Source organism: Protomyctophum bolini (genome assembly GCF_963924005.1).
Source record: "Protomyctophum bolini genome assembly, chromosome: 7".
NCBI lineage: Eukaryota > Metazoa > Chordata > Actinopteri > Myctophiformes > Myctophidae > Protomyctophum > Protomyctophum bolini.
Window position 1 is genome coordinate 3,171,686 of NC_137868.1, and position 21,461 is coordinate 3,193,146.

General features: G+C 47.0%; 1 protein-coding gene across 1 annotated transcript; it reads left to right on the forward strand.

Moving 5' to 3' along the window:
* Positions 1-403: 403 nt before the first annotated feature.
* LOC308317959 (uncharacterized protein) lies at positions 404-18,085 on the forward strand (the record flags this gene model as incomplete). The annotated part of the gene is made up of 9 exons (XM_080767305.1): positions 404-550; positions 3,818-4,324; positions 5,907-6,565; positions 7,040-7,146; positions 11,869-12,970; positions 14,296-14,400; positions 15,973-16,269; positions 16,401-16,600; positions 17,146-18,085. The coding sequence occupies exons 2-9, from the start codon at positions 3,835-3,837 to the stop codon at positions 18,083-18,085; spliced, it is 3,900 nt and encodes a 1,299-aa protein (XP_080623431.1). The 5' UTR covers positions 404-550; positions 3,818-3,834.
* Between the last annotated feature and the right edge of the window lie 3,376 nt (positions 18,086-21,461).

Genomic DNA, 21,461 nt, shown 5'->3' on the forward strand with positions numbered 1-21,461 from the left:
ATAATGTGTTAATAAGCTCAATAATATAATAAATATTATATTATTACAACTTATTAAGAAAATTATTTAATTCTTTATTATTACAAATTATTATTATTATTGTGTGTGTGTGTGTGTGTGTGTGTGTGTGTGTGTGTGTGTGTGTGTGTGTGTGTGTGTGTGTGTGTGTGTGTGTGTGTGTGTGTGCGTGTGTTTCTTTGGAGGGGGGGGAGACCATAATACACGCCATAACTCCGCCTCTTCCGGTACCAACCCGGATATGGACGGACGGACGTTGTTTTTTGGCGGTGCTGCCATAATAAACGTCAACATCACATCAGCCCAAAAGGAAGGAAGCTCTTTAAAAACAAGCAACTATATCCTCACCATCACCTCGGCGCAATTAACGTTTACACCAATTTAACTTCGGGGCTGTGCTGCTATACGGCCGTTATGACGTCACGTTCGGGCTTATGACGTTGCTAAAGGAGGTCGTAGTAACGTCGTCATTGTGCAGCTATAAATAAGCAGCGGCTCGAGCGGTGTGTGATCTGATCACCGCCCCGCCAAGGTGGGTGGATGCATCATATCTGTGTGTATTTATGTATTTATATACTAATAACTCTGCTACAGGTGCATGGTAAACACAGTGGTTCTCAAAGGGGGGTCCGGCCGCCCGGGGACCCCCTTCCCCACCCCTCCCAGTAGGGGTCCTCTTGAGGCTAAGGGGGGAGGGTGCCCCCTCCAGCTAAGTGGATGAATTTGGCATATAAGCTGAAGAAGCATTAATCTCTGATACTGTTATAACTAGCAACTTTATACCTAATATAGGCCTATAACAGATCTGCTATTACAATAAGTAATACATGCATAATAATAATTATATAGCTATATATATATATATATATATATAACTATATAGCCCATAGGCACCCGCTTTGTCTCAATGGGATAGTTCCAATGTTTGGAACTATAGCCCATAGGCCCCCACCCGCTTTGTCTCAATGGGGATAGTTCCAATGTTTGGAACTATAGCCCATAGGCACCCGCTTTGTCTCAATGGGGATAGTTCCAATGTTTGGAACTATAGCCCATAGGCACCCGCTTTGTCTCAATGGGGATAGTTCCAATGTTTGGAACTATAGCCCATAGGCACCCGCTTTGTCTCAATGGGGATAGTTCCAATGTTTGGAACTATAGCCCATAGGCCCCCACCCGCTTTGTCTCAATGGGGATAGTTCCAATGTTTGGAACTATAGCCCATAGGCACCCGCTTTGTCTCAATGGGGATAGTTCCAATGTTTGGAACTATAGCCCATAGGCACCCGCTTTGTCTCAATGGGGATAGTTCCAATGTTTGGAACTATAGCCCATAGGCACCCTGCTTTGTCTCAATGGGATAGTTACAATGTTTGGAACTATAGCCCATAGGCACCCCGCTTTGTCTCAATGGGATAGTTACAATGTTTGGAACTATAGCCCATAGGCACCCGCTTTGTCTCAATGGGGATAGTTCCAATGTTTGGAACTATAGCCCATAGGCCCCCACCCGCTTTGAGGCGAGATCAAAGCATGTCGCTACTCTCCCCTACTCTACACTCTTGCACCCAGATGCCCAGGTCATAGTGACATCACGTGGCATCAGCCTCCATATATGGTGGTGCCCAGGTCAACGTGACGTCACGTCACCTTGAGCAAGACTGTCTGAACCCCTAATTGCTCCTGATGTGCTGGCTCATGGTGCCTTGCATGGTTTCTTCCGGCATCGGTCGGTCTGAATGGGTGAATGTAATGCATGTAATGCACAACCTATGCTATATAAATGCACCATTTACCTATACTGTAGTGTATACGTACCTGTACGTATTCTACTGCAGGGGTCGGCAACCTTTTTTGACATGACGTGCCATGTTCTCATTTTCTTGATAATCAATCAGTGTGCCGTATCAACATAAAGTTTAATTTTGTCACCACATGAAAATGTAATCGTGACAGAGTGAGTAGTCACTATACCCTGCAGGGCAAGGAAGGACTCGACACAGGGCAGCTTCCTTGAGTTTGTCTTTTTATTCCTTCATGTGCAGGGAATTCATATTATACACAATAATATCACCTTACACAGGAGAGGCGATCTCTCCACTGTCCCGACAGAGGCCATCTCCTGAGTGTTTGTGGAGATGACTGCTTGATCTAGCACAACAGGTGCGCAGCCACACCCAGCTCTGTCTGTCTGTATGTCTGTAGAAGTACCAGTAAATAAACAACATTAGGACCAGTAGAAGTACCAGTAAATAAACAACATTAGGACCAGTAGAAGTACCAGTAAATAAACAACATTAGGACAAGTTGAACCAGTAAATAAACAACATAGTGGGAAGCACCAGTAAATAAACATTAGGACCAGTAGAACCAGTAAATAAACAACATTAGGAACAGTAAATAAACAACATTAGTGTTAGCACCAGTAAATAAACAACATTAGTGGAAGCACCAGTAAATAAACATCATTAGTGTTAGCACCAGTAAATAAACAACATTAGTGTTAGCACCAGTAAATAAACAACATTAGTGTTAGCACCAGTAAATAAACAACATTAGTGGAAGCACCAGTAAATAAACATCATTAGTGTTAGCACCAGTAAATAAACAACATTAGTGTTAGCACCAGTAAATAAACAACATTAGTGTTAGCACCAGTAAATAAACAACATTAGTGTTAGCACCAGTAAATAAACAACATTAGTGTTAGCACCAGTAAATAAACAACATTAGTGTTAGCACCAGTAAATAAACAACATTAGTGGAAGCACCAGTAAATAAACATCATTAGTGTTAGCACCAGTAAATAAACAACATTAGTGTTAGCACCAGTAAATAAACAACATTAGTGTTAGCACCAGTAAATAAACAACATTAGTGTTAGCACCAGTAAATAAACAACATTAGTGGAAGCACCAGTAAATAAACAACATTAGTGTTAGCACCAGTAAATAAACAGCATTAGTGTTAGCACCAGTAAATAAACAGCATTAGTGTTAGCACCAAGGAAGGACTCAACACAGGGCAGCTTCCTTGAGTTTGTCTTTTTATTTATTTCATGTGCAGGGAATTAATATTATACACAATAATATCACCGTACACAGGAGAGGCGATCTCTCCACTGTCCGGACAGAGGCCATCTCCTGAGTGTTTGTGGAGATGACTGATTTAACCTGTTGATCAAGTCCATGATGCACAACAGGTGCGCAGCCACACCCAGCTCTGAGTCCAGCTCTATAGTTTGACTCAGACCAGGTGTGACTGCTTGAATCAGTCACCCTCCATCTCACAGTAATATTTCCATCTGATTTTGATTGTCCATAGTCTGTACAGTACACTATACACTTTTTTTTATGTGGCCTATTTTCTTTCACACAGACTCAGAGCCCACAGTTTGAGTGAATGTACGTTAGAATTATGTGCAGGGTGTAATGTAATTTATAGATGTGAGGGGACTTCATTTCGCAGACTAAACTTTTTGGAATACTTTCTTAACATTAAAATAAAAGATCTCTCTCACACACCTATGCCAGTGTGCCAGTGACCACCCTCCCCTGTGCCAATGTTGGCACCCGTGCCTGAGGGGTGTGGGTGTGTGTGTGTGTGTGTGTGTGTGTGTGTGTGTGTGTGTGTGTGTGTGTGTGTGTGTGTGTGTGTGTGTGTGTGTGTGTGTGTGTGTGTGTGGAAGTTCCGGGGACGCTCCGCGGACCCCCCCCACACCACTTACAACTTCACACGGTTGTGATTTTATTTCTTTATTATTTTTGCTTATTTCGTTTAGTTTTTTTTTGTTATCCAGGTTATCCAGCCAAGGAAATGCTGGAGTGTCATCCGGACCGGGTGCCTTCCCTCCACCTCGGGAGCGACGAACACACGCCAACAAACGGCCAGCGCTGTGACCAGGAAGAGGAACCAATGAACGCAGAGCGCTGTTGTGACCCGGAAGAGGAACCAATGAACGCAGAGCGCTGTTGTGACCCGGAAGAGGAACCAATGAACGCAGAGCGCTGTGACCAGGAAGAGGAACCAATGAACGCAGAGCGCTGTTGTGACCCGGAAGAGGAACCAATGAACGCAGAGCGCTGTTGTGACCCGGAAGAGGAACCAATGAACGCAGAGCGCTGTTGTGACCCGGAAGAGGAACCAATGAACGCAGAGCGCTGTGACCAGGAAGTCAAACCAACACCCGCCCAGTGCTGTAACCCCGGGGCCAGGCCGGTGACATCATCATCAACAACAGCAGCCCTATCAGAGGACAACAACACTCTGACATCACCGGTGACATCATCAACAGCAGCCCTATCAGGTAGGTGCTGTCCTAGATATATATATATATATATATATATATATATACAAGTAAGACGCGCAAACGCGGGAAGCGAACGCAACGTAGTTATACTTGTTCGTTGGCATGTTCCAGCTTGTTGTGCATTCGAAGCAGGGCCTTGTCCACGTTCCTGCGTTCATCATGGCCCTTGGCTTTGTTGATTCCAAATATGGAGTGTGTTGCATCAATCACAAACAAATCACTCAGCTCCATATATGGGCACAAAAGCGGGACAGACACACACACAGACATGATCTGCTAGGTCTCATAGTAAGTGCTCACTGCGTTTGCAATGAAGGCTAGATGGCTCAAGGCGGAGTCTCTGACGTAAGTCCACCTCAAACAAAAATAACTCTCTCCGATCTTGACGGCTTTACAAACGGGGTTGGTTTATTACAAACGTTGATTCAGGACGCTCATCTGCTTCATTTAGTTTTTTTTATATGAACGTCGTATAAAAGCATATATGACATGTATGCGGACGTCTCCGACGTTTATAACGAACCAAACCGTTTGAAAATCGGTTGAAAATTGAGCAAGTTATGGTTATTTTAAAAAGTACATGCCCCCATAGACACAATGCTATGAGTGGTTATTTAAAAAGTACATGCCCCATAGACACAATGCTATGAGTGGTTATTTTAAAAAGTACATGCCCCCATAGACACAATGCTATGAGTGGTTATTTAAAAAGTACATGCCCCCATAGACACAATGCTATGAGTGGTTATTTAAAAAGTACATGCCCCCATAGACACAATGCTATGAGTGGTTATTTAAAAAGTACATGCCCCCATAGACACAATGCTATGAGTGGTTATTTTAAAAAGTACATGCCCCCATAGACACAATGCTATGAGTGGTTATTTAAAAAGTACATGCCCCCATAGACACAATGCTATGAGTGGTTATTTTAAAAGTACATGCCCCCATAGACACAATGCTATGAGTGGTTATTTAAGAAGTACATGCCCCCATAGACACAATGCTATGAGTGGTTATTTTAAAAGTACATGCCCCATAGACACAATGTTATGGTTATTTAAAAGTACATGCCCCATAGACACAATGCTATGAGTGGTTATTTAAAAGTGGTATTTAAAAGCCCGAGGTAAGATGGCCGCCACGTACAGTCTAGCTTTCTTATAATCTATGGGTGCTGTCCCCATAAAAATCACACCCGTGTGAAGTGAGGGGCGCTCTTATCATCGTACATCATCACGACGTAAACATATTTGCTCAGACACTATGATGTAAAATTCTCCAATGCAACGGGAATTTAATGTTTGTAGGACGAAAATGGCCCCTTCCGTTTACGCACGCGAAAGCTTGACTACGTATATGCTTCGCACTTAAGGAATCTCAGGGAAAGCTTGCCTCCATGTTGCCTTCAACGAGATTGACATAATTATCAATATATTATATTTTAGTCGCCGATATAGTCGTCATTTTTATTTGAGTCTTTTTCCAGTCGTTTTTCGGCATAGCTTCTATGCTGGTATGCTCACTTGTAAGTTGTAATATTACACAAAAAAATACTAATTTCATATTCCTCATACAGGGAACGCCAATGCACCTGCACCATCTACACCACCCCGTAGCGCTGACCTGGGGTCAGCTCTGACGGAGAACACCGCTGCCCCTACCCCATCTACACCACCCCGTAGCGCTGACCTGGGGTCAGCTCTGACGGAGAACACCGCCGCCCGTACCCCATCTACACCACCCCGTAGCGCTGACCTGGGGTCAGCTCTGACGGAGAACACCGCTGCCCCTACCCCATCTACACCACCCCGTAGCGCTGACCTGGGGTCAGCTCTGACGGAGAACACCGCCGCCCTTTCCCCATCTACACCACCCCGTAGCGCTGACCTGGGGTCAGCTCTGACGGAGAACACCGCCGCCCGTTCCCCATCTACACCATCCCGTAGCGCTGACCTGGGGTCAGCTCTGACGGAGAACACCGCCGCCCGTTCCCCATCTACACCACCCCGTAGCGCTGACCTGGGGTCAGCTCTGACGGAGAACACCGCCGCCCGTACCCCATCTACACCACCCCGTAGCGCTGACCTGGGGTCAGCTCTGACGGAGAACACCGCCGCCCGTACCCCATCTACACCACCCCGTAGCGCTGACCTGGGGTCAGCTCTGACGGAGAACACCGCCCGTACCCCTCCCCCTCCATCTGACCTGGGATCAGAGATGACCAATTGTTGGCAGGTGAGTTTGCGTGGATTAGCGCTGGGCGATATGGAAAAACATCACGATACACGACATCATTATCATGACGTGTTTTTTTACATGGTCATTTTTCAAGTTACTTCACAGTAACAAGAAAAAGGAGTATGAGCTTATTTTAGACCAAACTACTTATTATCTGTGGCTAACGAAACCACCACTCTACAGAAGTATACATTATGGTGTACAACTGCAAAATCATAAAATGTGAATTAACTGTATCACGATCACGATATATATACAGTATACATTAAGCATGTAACGATACACACTCAACTCACGATACGATACGTATCACGATACGATTTTTCACGATATTTTCAACACAATTATTTTCCAGACAAATGACCGAAAAATCTATTTTTTCCCCTTTTTTTGGGGGGGGGGGGGGGGGAAATCGATATTAATTTCTAATACACCAATATTAATGGTGTGGTGTGTCCGTTGGTCCCTCAGATCGGCCAATCGGATCACGGCGAGCTGTACAGCAGCGATGACGATGACGGGCCGTACCGACGCAGGAAGCTGGCGTGCTGGGAATGCGGAGAGAAGTTCCCGTGCAGGTATTGATTGATTGATTGATTGATTGAAAACTTAATTGAAACTGAATTCAAAAGGTTGTCCACAGAAGACATGTAAATATTAAATAAATGCTTAAACATGTAGCTATAGGTGTAATGTTAGAGACCACAGAAGACATGTAAATATTAAATAAATGCTTAAACATGTAGCTATAGGTGTAATGTTAGAGACCACAGAAGACATGTAAATATTAAATAAATGCTTAAACATGTAGCTATAGGTGTAATGTTAGAGACCACAGAAGACATGTAAATATTAAATAAATGCTTAAACATGTAGCTATAGGTGTAATGTTAGAGACCACAGAAGACATGTAAATATTAAATAAATGCTTAAACATGTAGCTATAGGTGTAATGTTAGAGACCACAGAAGACATGTAAATATTAAATAAATGCTTAAACATGTAGCTATAGGTGTAATGTTAGAGACCACAGAAGACATGTAAATATGAAATAAATGCTTAAACATGTAGCTAGGTGTAATGTTAGAGACCACAGAAGACATGTAAATATTAAATAAATGCTTAAACATGTAGCTATAGGTGTAATGTTAGAGACCACAGAAGACATGTAAATATGAAATAAATGCTTAAACATGTAGCTATAGGTGTAATGTTAGAGACCACAGAAGACATGTAAATATGAAATAAATGCTTAAACATGTAGCTAGGTGTAATGTTAGAGACCACAGAAGACATGTAAATATTAAATAAATGCTTAAACATGTAGCTAGGTGTAATGTTAGAGACCACAGAAGACATGTAAATATTAAATAAATGCTTAAACATGTAGCTATAGGTGTAATGTTAGAGACCACAGAAGACATGTAAATATGAAATAAATGCTTAAACATGTAGCTATAGGTGTAATGTTAGAGACCACAGAAGACATGTAAATATGAAATAAATGCTTAAACATGTAGCTATAGGTGTAATGTTAGAGACCACAGAAGACATGTAAATATGAAATAAATGCTTAAACATGTAGCTAGGTGTAATGTTAGAGACCACAGAAGACATGTAAATATTAAATAAATGCTTAAACATGTAGCTAGGTGTAATGTTAGAGACCACAGAAGACATGTAAATATTAAATAAATGCTTAAACATGTAGCTATAGGTGTAATGTTAGAGACCACAGAAGACATGTAAATATTAAATAAATGCTTAAACATGTAGCTATAGGTGTAATGTTAGAGACCACAGAAGACATGTAAATATGAAATAAATGCTTAAACATGTAGCTATAGGTGTAATGTTAGAGACCACAGAAGACATGTAAATATGAAATAAATGCTTAAACATGTAGCTAGGTGTAATGTTAGAGTCCACAGAAGACATGTAAATATGAAATAAATGCTTAAACATGTAGCTAGGTGTAATGTTAGAGACCACAGAAGACATGTAAATATGAAATAAATGCTTAAACATGTAGCTAGGTGTAATGTTAGAGTCCACAGAAGACATGTAAATATGAAATAAATGCTTAAACATGTAGCTAGGTGTAATGTTAGAGACCACAGAAGACATGTAAATATGAAATAAATGCTTAAACATGTAGCTATAGGTGTAATGTTAGAGACCACAGAAGACATGTAAATATGAAATAAATGCTTAAACATGTAGCTATAGGTGTAATGTTAGAGACCACAGAAGACATGTAAATATGAAATAAATGCTTAAACATGTAGCTAGGTGTAATGTTAGAGTCCACAGAAGACATGTAAATATGAAATAAATGCTTAAACATGTAGCTAGGTGTAATGTTAGAGACCACAGAAGACATGTAAATATGAAATAAATGCTTAAACATGTAGCTATAGGTGTAATGTTAGAGACCACAGAAGACATGTAAATATGAAATAAATGCTTAAACATGTAGCTATAGGTGTAATGTTAGAGACCACAGAAGACATGTAAATATGAAATAAATGCTTAAACATGTAGCTAGGTGTAATGTTAGTCCACAGAAGACATGTAAATATGAAATAAATGCTTAAACATGTAGCTAGGTGTAATGTTAGAGACCACAGAAGACATGTAAATATGAAATAAATGCTTAAACATGTAGCTATAGGTGTAATGTTAGAGACCACAGAAGACATGTAAATATGAAATAAATGCTTAAACATGTAGCTATAGGTGTAATGTTAGAGTCCACAGAAGACATGTAAATATTAAATAAATGCTTAAACATGTAGCTATAGGTGTAATGTTAGAGACCACAGAAGACATGTAAATATGAAATAAATGCTTAAACATGTAGCTATAGGTGTAATGTTAGAGACCACAGAAGACATGTAAATATGAAATAAATGCTTAAACATGTAGCTAGGTGTAATGTTAGAGACCACAGAAGACATGTAAATATGAAATAAATGATTAAACATGTAGCTATAGGTGTAATGGTAGAGACCACAGAAGACATGTAAATATGAAATAAATGCTTAAACATGTAGCTATAGGTGTAATGTTAGAGACCACAGAAGACATGTAAATATGAAATAAATGATTAAACATGTAGCTATAGGTGTAATGGTAGAGACCACAGAAGACATGTAAATATGAAATAAATGCTTAAACATGTAGCTATAGGTGTAATGTTAGAGACCACAGAAGACATGTAAATATGAAATAAATGCTTAAACATTTAGCTAGGTGTAATGTTAGAGACCACAGAAGACATGTAAATATGAAATAAATGCTCAAACATTTAGCTAGGTGTAATGTTAGAGACCACAGAAGACATGTAAATATGAAATAAATGCTTAAACATGTAGCTGTAATGTTAGAGACCACAGAAGACATGTACATATGAAATAAATGCTTAAACATGTAGCTATAGGTGTAATGTTAGAGACCACAGAAGACATGTACATATGAAATAAATGCTTAAACATGTAGCTATAGGTGTAATGTTAGAGACCACAGAAGACATGTAAATATGAAATACATGCTTAAACATGTAGCTATAGGTGTAATGTTAGAGACCACAGAAGACTTGTAAATATGAAATAAATGCTTAAACGTGTAGCTATAGGTGTAATGTTAGAGACCACAGAAGACATGTAAATATGAAATAAATGCTTAAACGTGTAGCTAGTTTTAATGTTAGAGACCACAGAAGTGAACCTTTTCAAGCCTGTTTTCTCAACTCGCTGTTTCTCTGCAAGACATTACTCTATAAGCCATATCTCCAAAACTGGTGGGTCAAACTGAACAACCAATATGTCTTATTTGAAGCTATGATTCCCTGCTTTCATATGACATGAAAAAACGAAAAATATTTAAAAAAAAATCCAATGGCAGCCCCTCAGTCAAATTGGTCCACGTTTGTATTTTGCCCTGACCCTGTTCCCCTTGGGACCCTGACCCTGTTCCCCTTGGGACCCTGACCCTGTTCCCCGTTGGGACCCTGACCCTGTTCCCCATGGGACCCTGACCCTGTTCCCCTTGGGACCCTGACCCTGTTCCCCTTGGGACCCTGACCCTGTTCCCCATGGGACCCTGACCCTGTTCCCCTTGGGACCCTGACCCTGTTCCCCTTGGGACCCTGACCCTGTTCCCCTTGGGACCCTGACCCTGTTCCCCTTGGGACCCTGACCCTGTTCCCCTGACCCTGTTCCCCTTGGGACCCTGACCCTGTTCCCCTTGGGACCCTGACCCTGTTCCCCTTGGGACCCTGACCCTGTTCCCCTTGGGACCCTGACCCTGTTCCCCTTGGGACCCTGACCCTGTTCCCCTTGGGGCCCTGACCCTGTTCCCCTTGGGACCCTGACCCTGTTCCCCATGGGACCCTGACCCTGTTCCCCTTGGGACCCTGACCCTGTTCCCCTTGGGGCCCTGACCCTGTTCCCCTTGGGACCCTGACCCTGTTCCCCATGGGACCCTGACCCTGTTCCCCTTGGGACCCTGACCCTGTTCCCCTTGGGACCCTGACCCTGTTCCCCTTGGGACCCTGACCCTGTTCCCCTTGGGACCCTGACCCTGTTCCCCTTGGGACCCTGACCCTGTTCGGGGGCAGGAGACAAAGACATAACAAGAAACAAAAACACAATCCGTAGATCTGCTACTTTCAGCAAGTGTAAAATTAGCCTTTTTTTTTACGACGGCATCAAGACCCGCCAAAAAAACTATACCGACACTAAAAGATTCCAGGTGAACTAAAAATGTGAACTATTCACGAGACTTAAATGACTAAAACAAAAAATAGAAATCTGCTGCCAAAAACAAAACAACACTGCTTGTATGTTTAAATGACTCTTTGTAGGTATACCCTCACAAAAAACATGCAGTAATCCTGGTCTCTAAACTGCCTCCCCCTGGCCAGCCGGGGCGCCTGATGGAGGGGAAAGGAACTGGTTGGAGTTCAAGTCCGTTGCTCTCCCCTTGTCCCCCATATATGGGGACTAGGTTGCTCTCCCCTTGTCCCCCATATATGGGGACTAGGTTGCTCTCCCCTTGTCCCCCATATATGGGGACTAGGTTGCTCTCCCCTTGTCCCCCATATATGGGGACTAGGTTGGTCTCCCCTTGTCCCACATATATGGGGACTAGGTTGGTGGAGGGTGTGTAGAGCCCAGGATCACATTAGATGATTGACACAGGGGTGAAAAATGGGTTACAAAATCGTGGGATAAAAAATATATTTAATAAATTACTCTTTGTTCTGACGCTCCCCCCCGCTCCCCCCCCCGTTGTAGTTTCACCCTGATGACGCACTACAAGAGCCACGACGCGCGCGCCAGCTGCCACATCTGCCGCGTCACCTTCTCCCGCAAGCTGTCGCTCCACACGCACCTGACCAACGCGCACGCCATGCCCGTGCGCTGCGCGGGAGAAGGCTGCTCGCGCGTCTTCGCCGACCCGCGCGAATACAACGACCACCGGGCCGCGCCGTGCGACGGCCGCGCGGGCGGCCGGTGGACGGAAGGGAAGAAGCGCCGCCACTACGGCCGCGGACGACCCGCCAGGTCCGACGACTTGCCGGAGGATTCCCGGGATTCTTTGGACGACGAGACTGCGACGGACGCCTGCAGCGAGTCTCAGACACCGCGGTCCGGGTCGTTGGGCGCGACCGACGACGCTGACGGCGAGTCACAGACAGAGTCACAGACACGGTCCAGAGCCTTCGCTGCTACAGACGCTGACGGCGAGTCACAGACACAGTCCAGACCCTTCACTGCTACAGACGCTGACAGCGAGTCACAGACACAGTCCAGGCCCTTCGCTGCTACAGACGCTGACAGCGAGTCACAGACAGAGTCACAGACAGTGTCCAGACCCTTCGCTGCGACAGACGCTGACAGCGAGTCACAGACACAGTCCAGACCCTTCGCTGCGACAGACGCTGACAGCGAGTCACAGACACAGTCCAGACCCTTCGCTGCGACAGACGCTGACAGCGAGTCACAGACACGGTCCTCCAGAACCTTCACTGCTACAGACGCTGACAGCGAGTCACAGACAGAGTCCTCCAGGCCCTTCGCTGCAGTGGAAGATGAACGCGAGTCACAGACGGACGCACACGGGCCCTTCGCGGACGTGCAGATCAAACAGGAGCCCCCCGACCGCTTCGACGAGTGCGCCGAAAACGGGCTCCTCCCTCCCGCCGTCGGCACACCGCCGCCGCCGCCCTCGAGCCCGCTGGCCAATGGCGGCGGCGGCGGCGGCCGACAGGACGTGCGGCGAGAGCACGCGTACGCCATGCCCTGGGAGATGAAGGAGGAGGAGGACGACGACGACGACCGCCACGAGTGGGGCAGCGAGGGCACGGCCAGCTGCCACGAGGACTCACACTGGCAGGTACCGTACTGTCACCGTTAACCCATTCTGACCTGAGGTCAGGTACCGTACTGTCACCGTTAACCCATTCTGACCTGAGGTCAGGTACCGTACTGTCACCGTTAACCCATTCTGACCTGAGATCAGGTACCGTACTGTTAACCCATTAACCCATTCTGACCTGAGATCAGGTACCGTACTGTTAACCCATTAACCCATTCTGACCTGAGATCAGGTACCGTACTGTCACCGTTAACCCATTCTGACCTGAGGTCAGGTACCGTACTGTCACCGTTAACCCATTCTGACCTGAGGTCAGGTACCGTACTGACACCGTTAACCCATTCTGACCTGAGATCAGGTACCGTACTGTTAACCCATTAACCCATTCTGACCTGAGATCAGGTACCGTACTGACACCGTTAACCCATTCTGACCTGAGGTCAGGTACCGTACTGACACCGTTAACCCATTCTGACCTGAGATCAGGTACCGTACTGTTAACCCATTAACCCATTCTGACCTGAGATCAGGTACCGTACTGACACCGTTAACCCATTCTGACCTGAGATCAGGTACCGTACTGTCACCGTTAACCCATTCTGACCTGAGATCAGGTACCGTACTGACACCGTTAACCCATTCTGACCTGAGATCAGGTACCGTACTGTCACCGTTAACCCATTCTGACCTGAGATCAGGTACCGTACTGACACCGTTAACCCATTCTGACCTGAGATCAGGTACCGTACTGACACCGTTAACCCATTCTGACCTGAGATCAGGTACCGTACTGTCACCGTTAACCCATTCTGACCTGAGATCAGGTACCGTACTGTTAACCCCATTAAGCTGACGATGACACACACACAATTGTGATTAACAATTTTGTTTTCTTCTTATATATGTATATTTTGTATTTATTGTTAGGCTTTGTAATCAAAATTGCACAGGGACAGATAACTCAACCCATTTAGGCCTGAAAAAAATCTTCTAAATCCTTTTCTGAAATAAATATTCTCACGATTTTTCAAAAATAGCAGACCTACAAGCTCATAGCGCGCCACCCGGTGGTCGTGCTATGAACTTGTATATCTGCTATTTTTCAATAGCTAAATTATAACATAAAATGATTAAAACACCAAAAGGGGTTCCCGCCCCAAAATAGGTTAAATACGCCAAGAAATCACTGACGTGCGTAATAATCATTCATTTTTTTATGTCTTTGTTATTTCCCCCCCCAAAATGTACAAAAAGTATTTGATCTACAAGCTTTACAGCACGGCCACAGAGACGTTTTGAAAATGCATGAACATTGTTACTGTACGGTGTTACTGTACTTCCAGGCACCGGGCGATAGGACCGCCGACCCCAGCAACAGCAGCCCGGGGCTGGGGAGGCCGAGGCGCGAGGGGACCAGGAGGTCGGCGCGCATCGCCACCATCTCGCAGGTGAGGGCGGGGCCATTTCAGTCACCTGGAATGTTAAAGGGACACTTCACCCTTTTGTTTTGCAAAAATAATATATGTTAATGATGTTTAGAACACTTTCCTGGGGGTCTTTATGTGTGTAATATGTGGTTTTAGATATTTTAGATTGTAGCAGTGGGCCCAGTGTCTCTGATGTCATCGACACTGGGCCCACTTCCTTCCTGGACTACATCTAGGACTACATGTTGTCTCAGTAAGACAGCTCTCCCCCCTATCCACAAGGAGGAGCAGTGCACCAAAGTATTATGGGAATTGTAGTCCAGGAAGGAAGTGAGCCCATGCAATGTCGATGACATCAGAGACAGCAGGCTCACTGCTACAATCTAAAATATCTAAAACCACATATTACACACATAAAGACCCCCAGGAAAGTGTTCTAAAGCTCCTAAATGTCATAAACATATATTTTTTAGTGTAGGAGCCTATCTCCTGTTTCTGTAGCCATGAGACCCATAGGGGCAGGAGCCTATCTCCTGTTTCTGTAGCCATGAGGACCATAGGGGTAGGAGCCTATCTCCTGTTTCTGTAGCCATGAGGCCCATAGGGGTAGGAGCCTATCTCCTGTTTCTGTAGCCATGAGGCCCATAGGGGTAGGAGCCTATCTCCTGTTTCTGTAGCCATGGGGCCCATAGGGGGCAGGAGCCTATCTCCTGTTTCTGTAGCCATGGGGCCCATAGGGCAGGAGCCTATCTCCTGTTTCTGTAGCCATGAGGCCCATAGGGGTAGGAGCCTATCTCCTGTTTCTGTAGCCATGAGGCCCATAGGGGTAGGAGCCTATCTCCTGTTTCTGTAGCCATGGGGCCCATAGGGGTAGGGGTATGTGCAGGCACCCAACACCACGTCCATACAAAAACATAGTACAATCCAGATACAAAAGCTGAATTTGTATCTGGATTGTACTATGTTTTTGTATGGACGTGGTGTTGGGTGCCTGCACATATGCACACATGGCATCAACGCATGGTGTTGTGTGCAGGCGCCCTACACTCTGTCTTTCGTTTTCTTTTCTTTTATCCCCCTGTTCCCCTCACTGTATATATACTTTTTTTTCCCTTTTCGCTTCCTATATGATGAATTCCTGTTCTGTTCTTTAACTACATAGAAGTGTCTATTTGTTTGTCTCTAAATGTTTTGATGAATTGAACAATGTGGACCCTGTTGTAAACAAGTGTAAGGCTTAATTGGGTCGTCCACTCACAGTTAACAGTCTTTGTATTGAGTTTGTGCTTGAAATGTACTGTAATTCTGCAAACTGTTAATAAAGATTTCAATCAATCAATCAAAAGCCTATCTCCTGTTTCTGTAGCCATGGGGCCCATAGGGCAGGAGCCTATCTCCTGTTTCTGTAGCGTGAGGCAGCTTGATGTGTCAAGCAGGGAGGCACTGGGTCCCATTTTTAGAGTCTTTGGTATGACCCGGCCGGGGATCGAACCCCGACCTCCCGGTCTCAGGGCGGAAACATAGTAAACATAGTACCTTTCCTTTCCTTTCCTCTTCACATGGTGCTCCCTGTCCCCTGTCCCCTACTTTCAGGCCTCTCAGAGGGACTCCTCCAGCCTGATGAGTCCCCTGTCCAGCCCCAGCAGCTCGGACCACTCCGACGTGGACCCCGACTGGGACGGCGTCGGCGGCCATGATGGCGGCCGAGGCGCCGCCCACAGGAAGCACCTGATCGTCGGGCCGCTCAACGCCACGTGCGTGCTGTGCGGCCGCGGGCCCTTCAAGTGCCTGAGCGTGCACGTGATGCGCTGCCCCGTGAAGAGGGGCGACCTCACCTGCTGCCACTGCCAGCAGCGGCTGCCCTCCGAGAAGGACCTGCTGGAGCACAAGGTCAGTTCAACCCGTTTAGGCCTGACAAAAATAAATAAATAAATGTTTTCTATGTCTATATATATATATATTCTAGGTGATCTGGTACGGCTGTGTTTATATATATTTATATATTTATGTATATATTTTAGGTGATCTGGTACGGCTGTGCGCTCTGCCGGCAGATCTTCCCGTACCGCGCCGGCTACGACGTGCACGCCTGCGCCAACGGCGGCGGGGTGTTGGTGAAGCCCCGCCCCCAGCCCTTCCTCCAGATGAGCTGCTCCGCCTCCCCGGTCCTCGCCAACATCAACCGCTGTCACCTGTGTGACGCCTTCTTCTCCGCCAGCAGGTACACGCACACGGACACGCACGCACGCGCACAGGGCCTTTCTCGGCCCCACCTCGCTCCCTGTGTCCCAATGCATTTTTCCCATAGGCTTTTCTTAAAGTATTTATTTAAAGACGGTTACGCCGCGGACAAAGCCAACTCGGACCGTGACAAATCATGACAATGAACACGATGTTTTGGGGCCGATCAAATAATGTATAAGAAGAAAAACAAAACAAATAGTGTTGTCTCCTGCCTTTATTTTCTTCTTTCTTTGATCGGCCCCAAAACATTGTGTTCGTTGTCATGATTTGTCACGGTCCGAGTTGGCTTTGTCCGCGGCGTAACCGTCTTTAAATAAATACTTTAAGAAAAGCCTATGAGGGAAAATGCATTGGGATTCATTTCCTGGGCCACTCGTCGTTAAGAGTAGTGGGGTGAAATGGAAATGGGGCGACTACCTGTTAATACCTTCAATTCAATTCAACAGTACAACAACAATACAACCATCTACATGAAATGCTCTCTATAAATAAACGCCCCCCCCTCCCCCTCCTCCCCAACAGGGACCTCCTGAACCATAAGGTCGAAGCTCACAGCACCAAGTTCAGCATCCAGGTCAACCTCCCGCCAGGGGGGGGCGCCGCAGACAGCAGCGCCACCGTCGGTCAGTCCCTGGTCCACCGCCCCGGCCCCCCGCCCCCCTACCAGCTGACCCTCGCCCCCGCCCCCCCGCAGCGGTCCTCCTATCCCGGTCAGGTGATCTACCGCACGCTCCACCCTCCTCCCCCCCAATACCCGCCACCCCCCGGATACTCCCCCTCCCCCTCCTCCTCCCCCTCCTCCTCCAACCCCAACAAGCCCCAGCTGAAGATCATCGCCATCTTCCAGAACACCAGCCGCGAGCTGGCGCTGCAGAAGCGCCTGGCCACGCCGTGGCGCTCCAAGGCGCCGTACTCGTGCCGGCAGTGCGGCGCCGTGTCACGGCAGCCCTCGCTGGCCGTGGCGCACCGCTACCTGCACCGGAGGCGGAGCGCTAGCGGTAGCGCTAGCGGCGGCGGGTGCCGCAGCCGCGGCCGCCGCTACCGCTGCGACGGCTGCGGCCGCGCCTTCCTGCGCCGGCTGCACCTGCTGCGGCACTGCGTGCGCCACGCCGACACCACGGGCTACGTGTGCGCCGGCTGCGGCGAGAGCTTCTACGGCGCGCGGCTGCTGGCGCGCCACGTGCAGGCCAGGGGGCGGCGACGACCACGCCGGCAACGACGCGCGCCGCCGAAGGCAAAGACGAGGAAGACTCCTCGCCGAGGAGGAGGGGGAGGAGGGGGAGGGGGAGGAGGGGGAGGAGGAGGGGGAGGGGGCGACAAGACGGCGAGCGTCGTCGGACGCACGGAGTGCCGCCGGACGGACGCGTTCTCCTGTGAGGACTGCGGGGAGGCGTTCGCCCGCGCCTCGGCGTACATCTGGCACCGGCTGAAGAACGAACCGCACCGAAGAACGCCACCCTAAATAATAGACGTATAAACGAAGCCCCCCGTAGTACCCTAACCCCGTCACCTCCTCGCCGTCACATGGCTTTCTTTTTTCTTTTTTTTTACCTCGGGAGTTACTAAAAATTTCTGTGTGATCTGGTTCGGGAGCGGATGATATCGTTACGTCATGTTGTAGTCATTGGTTTGTAGATATAGATGACTACAAAACAATGACTACAACATGACGTAACGATATCCTGATGACTACAAAACACTGACCACAACATGATGTAACGATTATCATCCTGATGACTACAACATGACGTAACGATATCATCCGCTCCCGAACCGGTTCAGAAACCCGAAAAGGAATGCTGCCCTTGCGACCCATACCCTTGCGTCTCGCGTTGCCAGAACGAATAGACTGACCGTGGGGTTCCTATACAGAGATGTGACCGAATAGACTGACGTTCCTTCCTACAGAGATGTGACCGAATAGACTGACGTTCCTTCCTACAGAGATGTGAACGAATAGACTGACGTTCCTTCCTACAGAGATGTGACCGAATAGACCGACGTTCCTTCCTACAGAGATGTGAACGAATAGACTGACGTTCCTTCCTACAGAGATGTGAACGAATAGACTGGGGTTCCTTCCTACAGATCATTTCTGTTGGACCTTTTTTCACAGATTAAGGCCATTCTTCATCGTCATGCAAAAATAGGAAAATCTGCAAGCTCACAATATAGAGAGTGACGCTATATTCACTATTTCTGTTGTTTTTGGGGTTTTTTTTAAGGTAAAGTGTGTGTGTGTGTGTGTGTGTGTGTTTTATACATGTACTGTATTGATCGAATGAAAAGTGTGAACAAGCGCTTGTGACTAACATGGTTCCCAAAGGACATGAAATTGTAGGAAATAAAAAATCCTGTCCTGGAAAAGATCTGGAATTTATCAATGGTCCTGCATTGTTTTTTTTGGCTATTGATTTGGTTAATAAAAAAATCGTTTTCCAAACCATGTACATGTAACAAACTAAGTCATTATTTACAACGGACGGCGTGATTGCAGCCTAATGTGTTCCGCTATGTGACATAAAATAACCTGATCTACAAGCTCACAACGTGCTACAGTGTGATCCTACGCCCTAGGAAAAGGGGTACTCAACTTAAGATGACAGGCCAGGGGCCACTCAGGCCAGGGGCCACTCAGGCCAGGGGCCACACAGGCCAGGGGCCACTCAGGCCAGGGGCCACACAGGCCAGGGGCCACTCAGGCCAGGGGCCACTCAGGCCAGGGGCCACACAGGCCAGGGGCCACTCAGGCCAGGGGCCACACAGGCCAGGGGCCACTCAGGCCAGGGGCCACTCAGGCCAGGGGCCACACAGGCCAGGGGCCACACAGGCCAGGGGCCACTCAGGCCAGGGGCCACTCGGCAAACGTTCAAGGGTGGGCTGCAAGCTAAAGAAATTCAGTATATTATTTTGTAACAGAGACTATAAGACTCCCCAATTGCGGAAATAGCAAATTGCGGAAATTGCATATTGCGGAAATTGAAAATTGCGGAAATTAAAAATTGCGGAAATTAAATTGCGGAAATTGCAAATTGCGGAAATTGCGGAAATTGAAAATTGCAGCAATTGAAAATTGCGGAAATTAAATTGCGGAAATTGAAAATTGTGGAAATTGAAAATTCGACGAAATACAACACTGATAGGCACGGGTACGGCTGCCACCATTGGCACAGGGGAGATTGATCACTGGCATTATTAAAGTGAGAGAGAGGTTTATTTATTTTTTAAATTAAACATTCAAACATTAGTCAGTTCAATGAAGTCCCCTCATAATATACAAATTACATCCTGCGCATCATTCTACATTCATTCAAACTGATAACTCTGACAGAATGGATGAGTTTTAGTTAATGATCATAATTACATCTCGACGTGAATGAAACATATTTCTAGAAGAAGAAAATAAATAGGCTAAATGTATAGACAAATGTATAGCCTATGGACAATCAAAAGCAGTTTGGAAATATTACATTTTGACGACACAATCAAGATAATGAAAAGGAATGTCAAAAATTGGCCGAAATGTGTTTTGGCTGGCATCTCCCTTAGAGATAGGGTGAGAAGTTCAGTCACACGAGAGAGACTCGGAGTAGAACCGCTGCTCCTTTGCTTGGAAAGGAGCCAGCTGAGGTGGTTCGGGGCATCAGGTTAGGATGCCTCTCGGGGCGTCTCCCTATAGGGAGGTCCTCGACGCACGTCCCACTGGGAGGAGACCCCGGGGCAGACCAAGGATCACATCCCACTGGGAGGAGACCCCCGGGGCAGACCAAGGACCACGTCCCACTGGGAGGAGACCCCCGGGGCAGACCAAGGACCACGTCCCACTGGGAGGAGACCCCCGGGGCAGAACAAGGACCACGTCCCACTGGGAGGAGACCCCCGGGGCAGACCAAGGACCACGTCCCACTGGGAGGAGACCCCCGGGGCAGACCAAGGACCACGTCCCACTGGGAGGAGACCCCCGGGGCAGACCAAGGACCACGTCCCACTGGGAGGAGACCCCCGGGGCAGACCAAGGACCACGTCCCACTGGGAGGAGACCCCCGGGGCAGAACAAGGACCACGTCCCACTGGGAGGAGACCCCCGGGGCAGACCAAGGACCACGTCCCACTGGGAGGAGACCCCCGGGGCAGACCAAGGACCACGTCCCACTGGGAGGAGACCCCCGGGGCAGAACAAGGACCACGTCCCACTGGGAGGAGACCCCGGGGCAGACAGAGGCGCAGATTAAGTCACTATAATGTTGCTCTGGAGAGGGGAAGTCTAGAGCTCTCTGGTGGAGCTGTTGCCACCGTGACCCGACTACCGATAAGCGGTTGAAGGCTCAGGGACTCAATGATATGACACAAGGAGAGCTTTATATAAACAATTCACAATGCACTCACTAATAATCCTTTTCACCTTTTCACCACTAGATGGAGGTGTTGGGTTGCAGATAGATTACTAGTATAGTTAAATGTTTGACAAACGGGTTCAGTGAAGTTCACAGAAAACATTGTCATGTCAAGGAGGACCCGCCCCCTAATAAATGTGTATGTGGGCCGTGGACCCCCCATCTGAAGAGATGTGGGCCGTGGACCCCCCATCTGAAGAGATGTGGGCCGTGGACCCCCCATCTGAACAGATGTGGACCGGCTCTCCGGGCGGAACCGGGGCTGGCACCATGGGCGCGTTCCTGTGGGTCTGGAAGTTTTACATTTTACATATAGTGTTTTTTTTTTTTTAAGAAACAGGTTTTATTTAGCTTTAATTCACACTGCGCCCGGTGTTGACAACCATCGCTCTATATAAAGACCGTCTGTCTGTAGCCTGGAGTAACACTCGACAAAATGTTTAC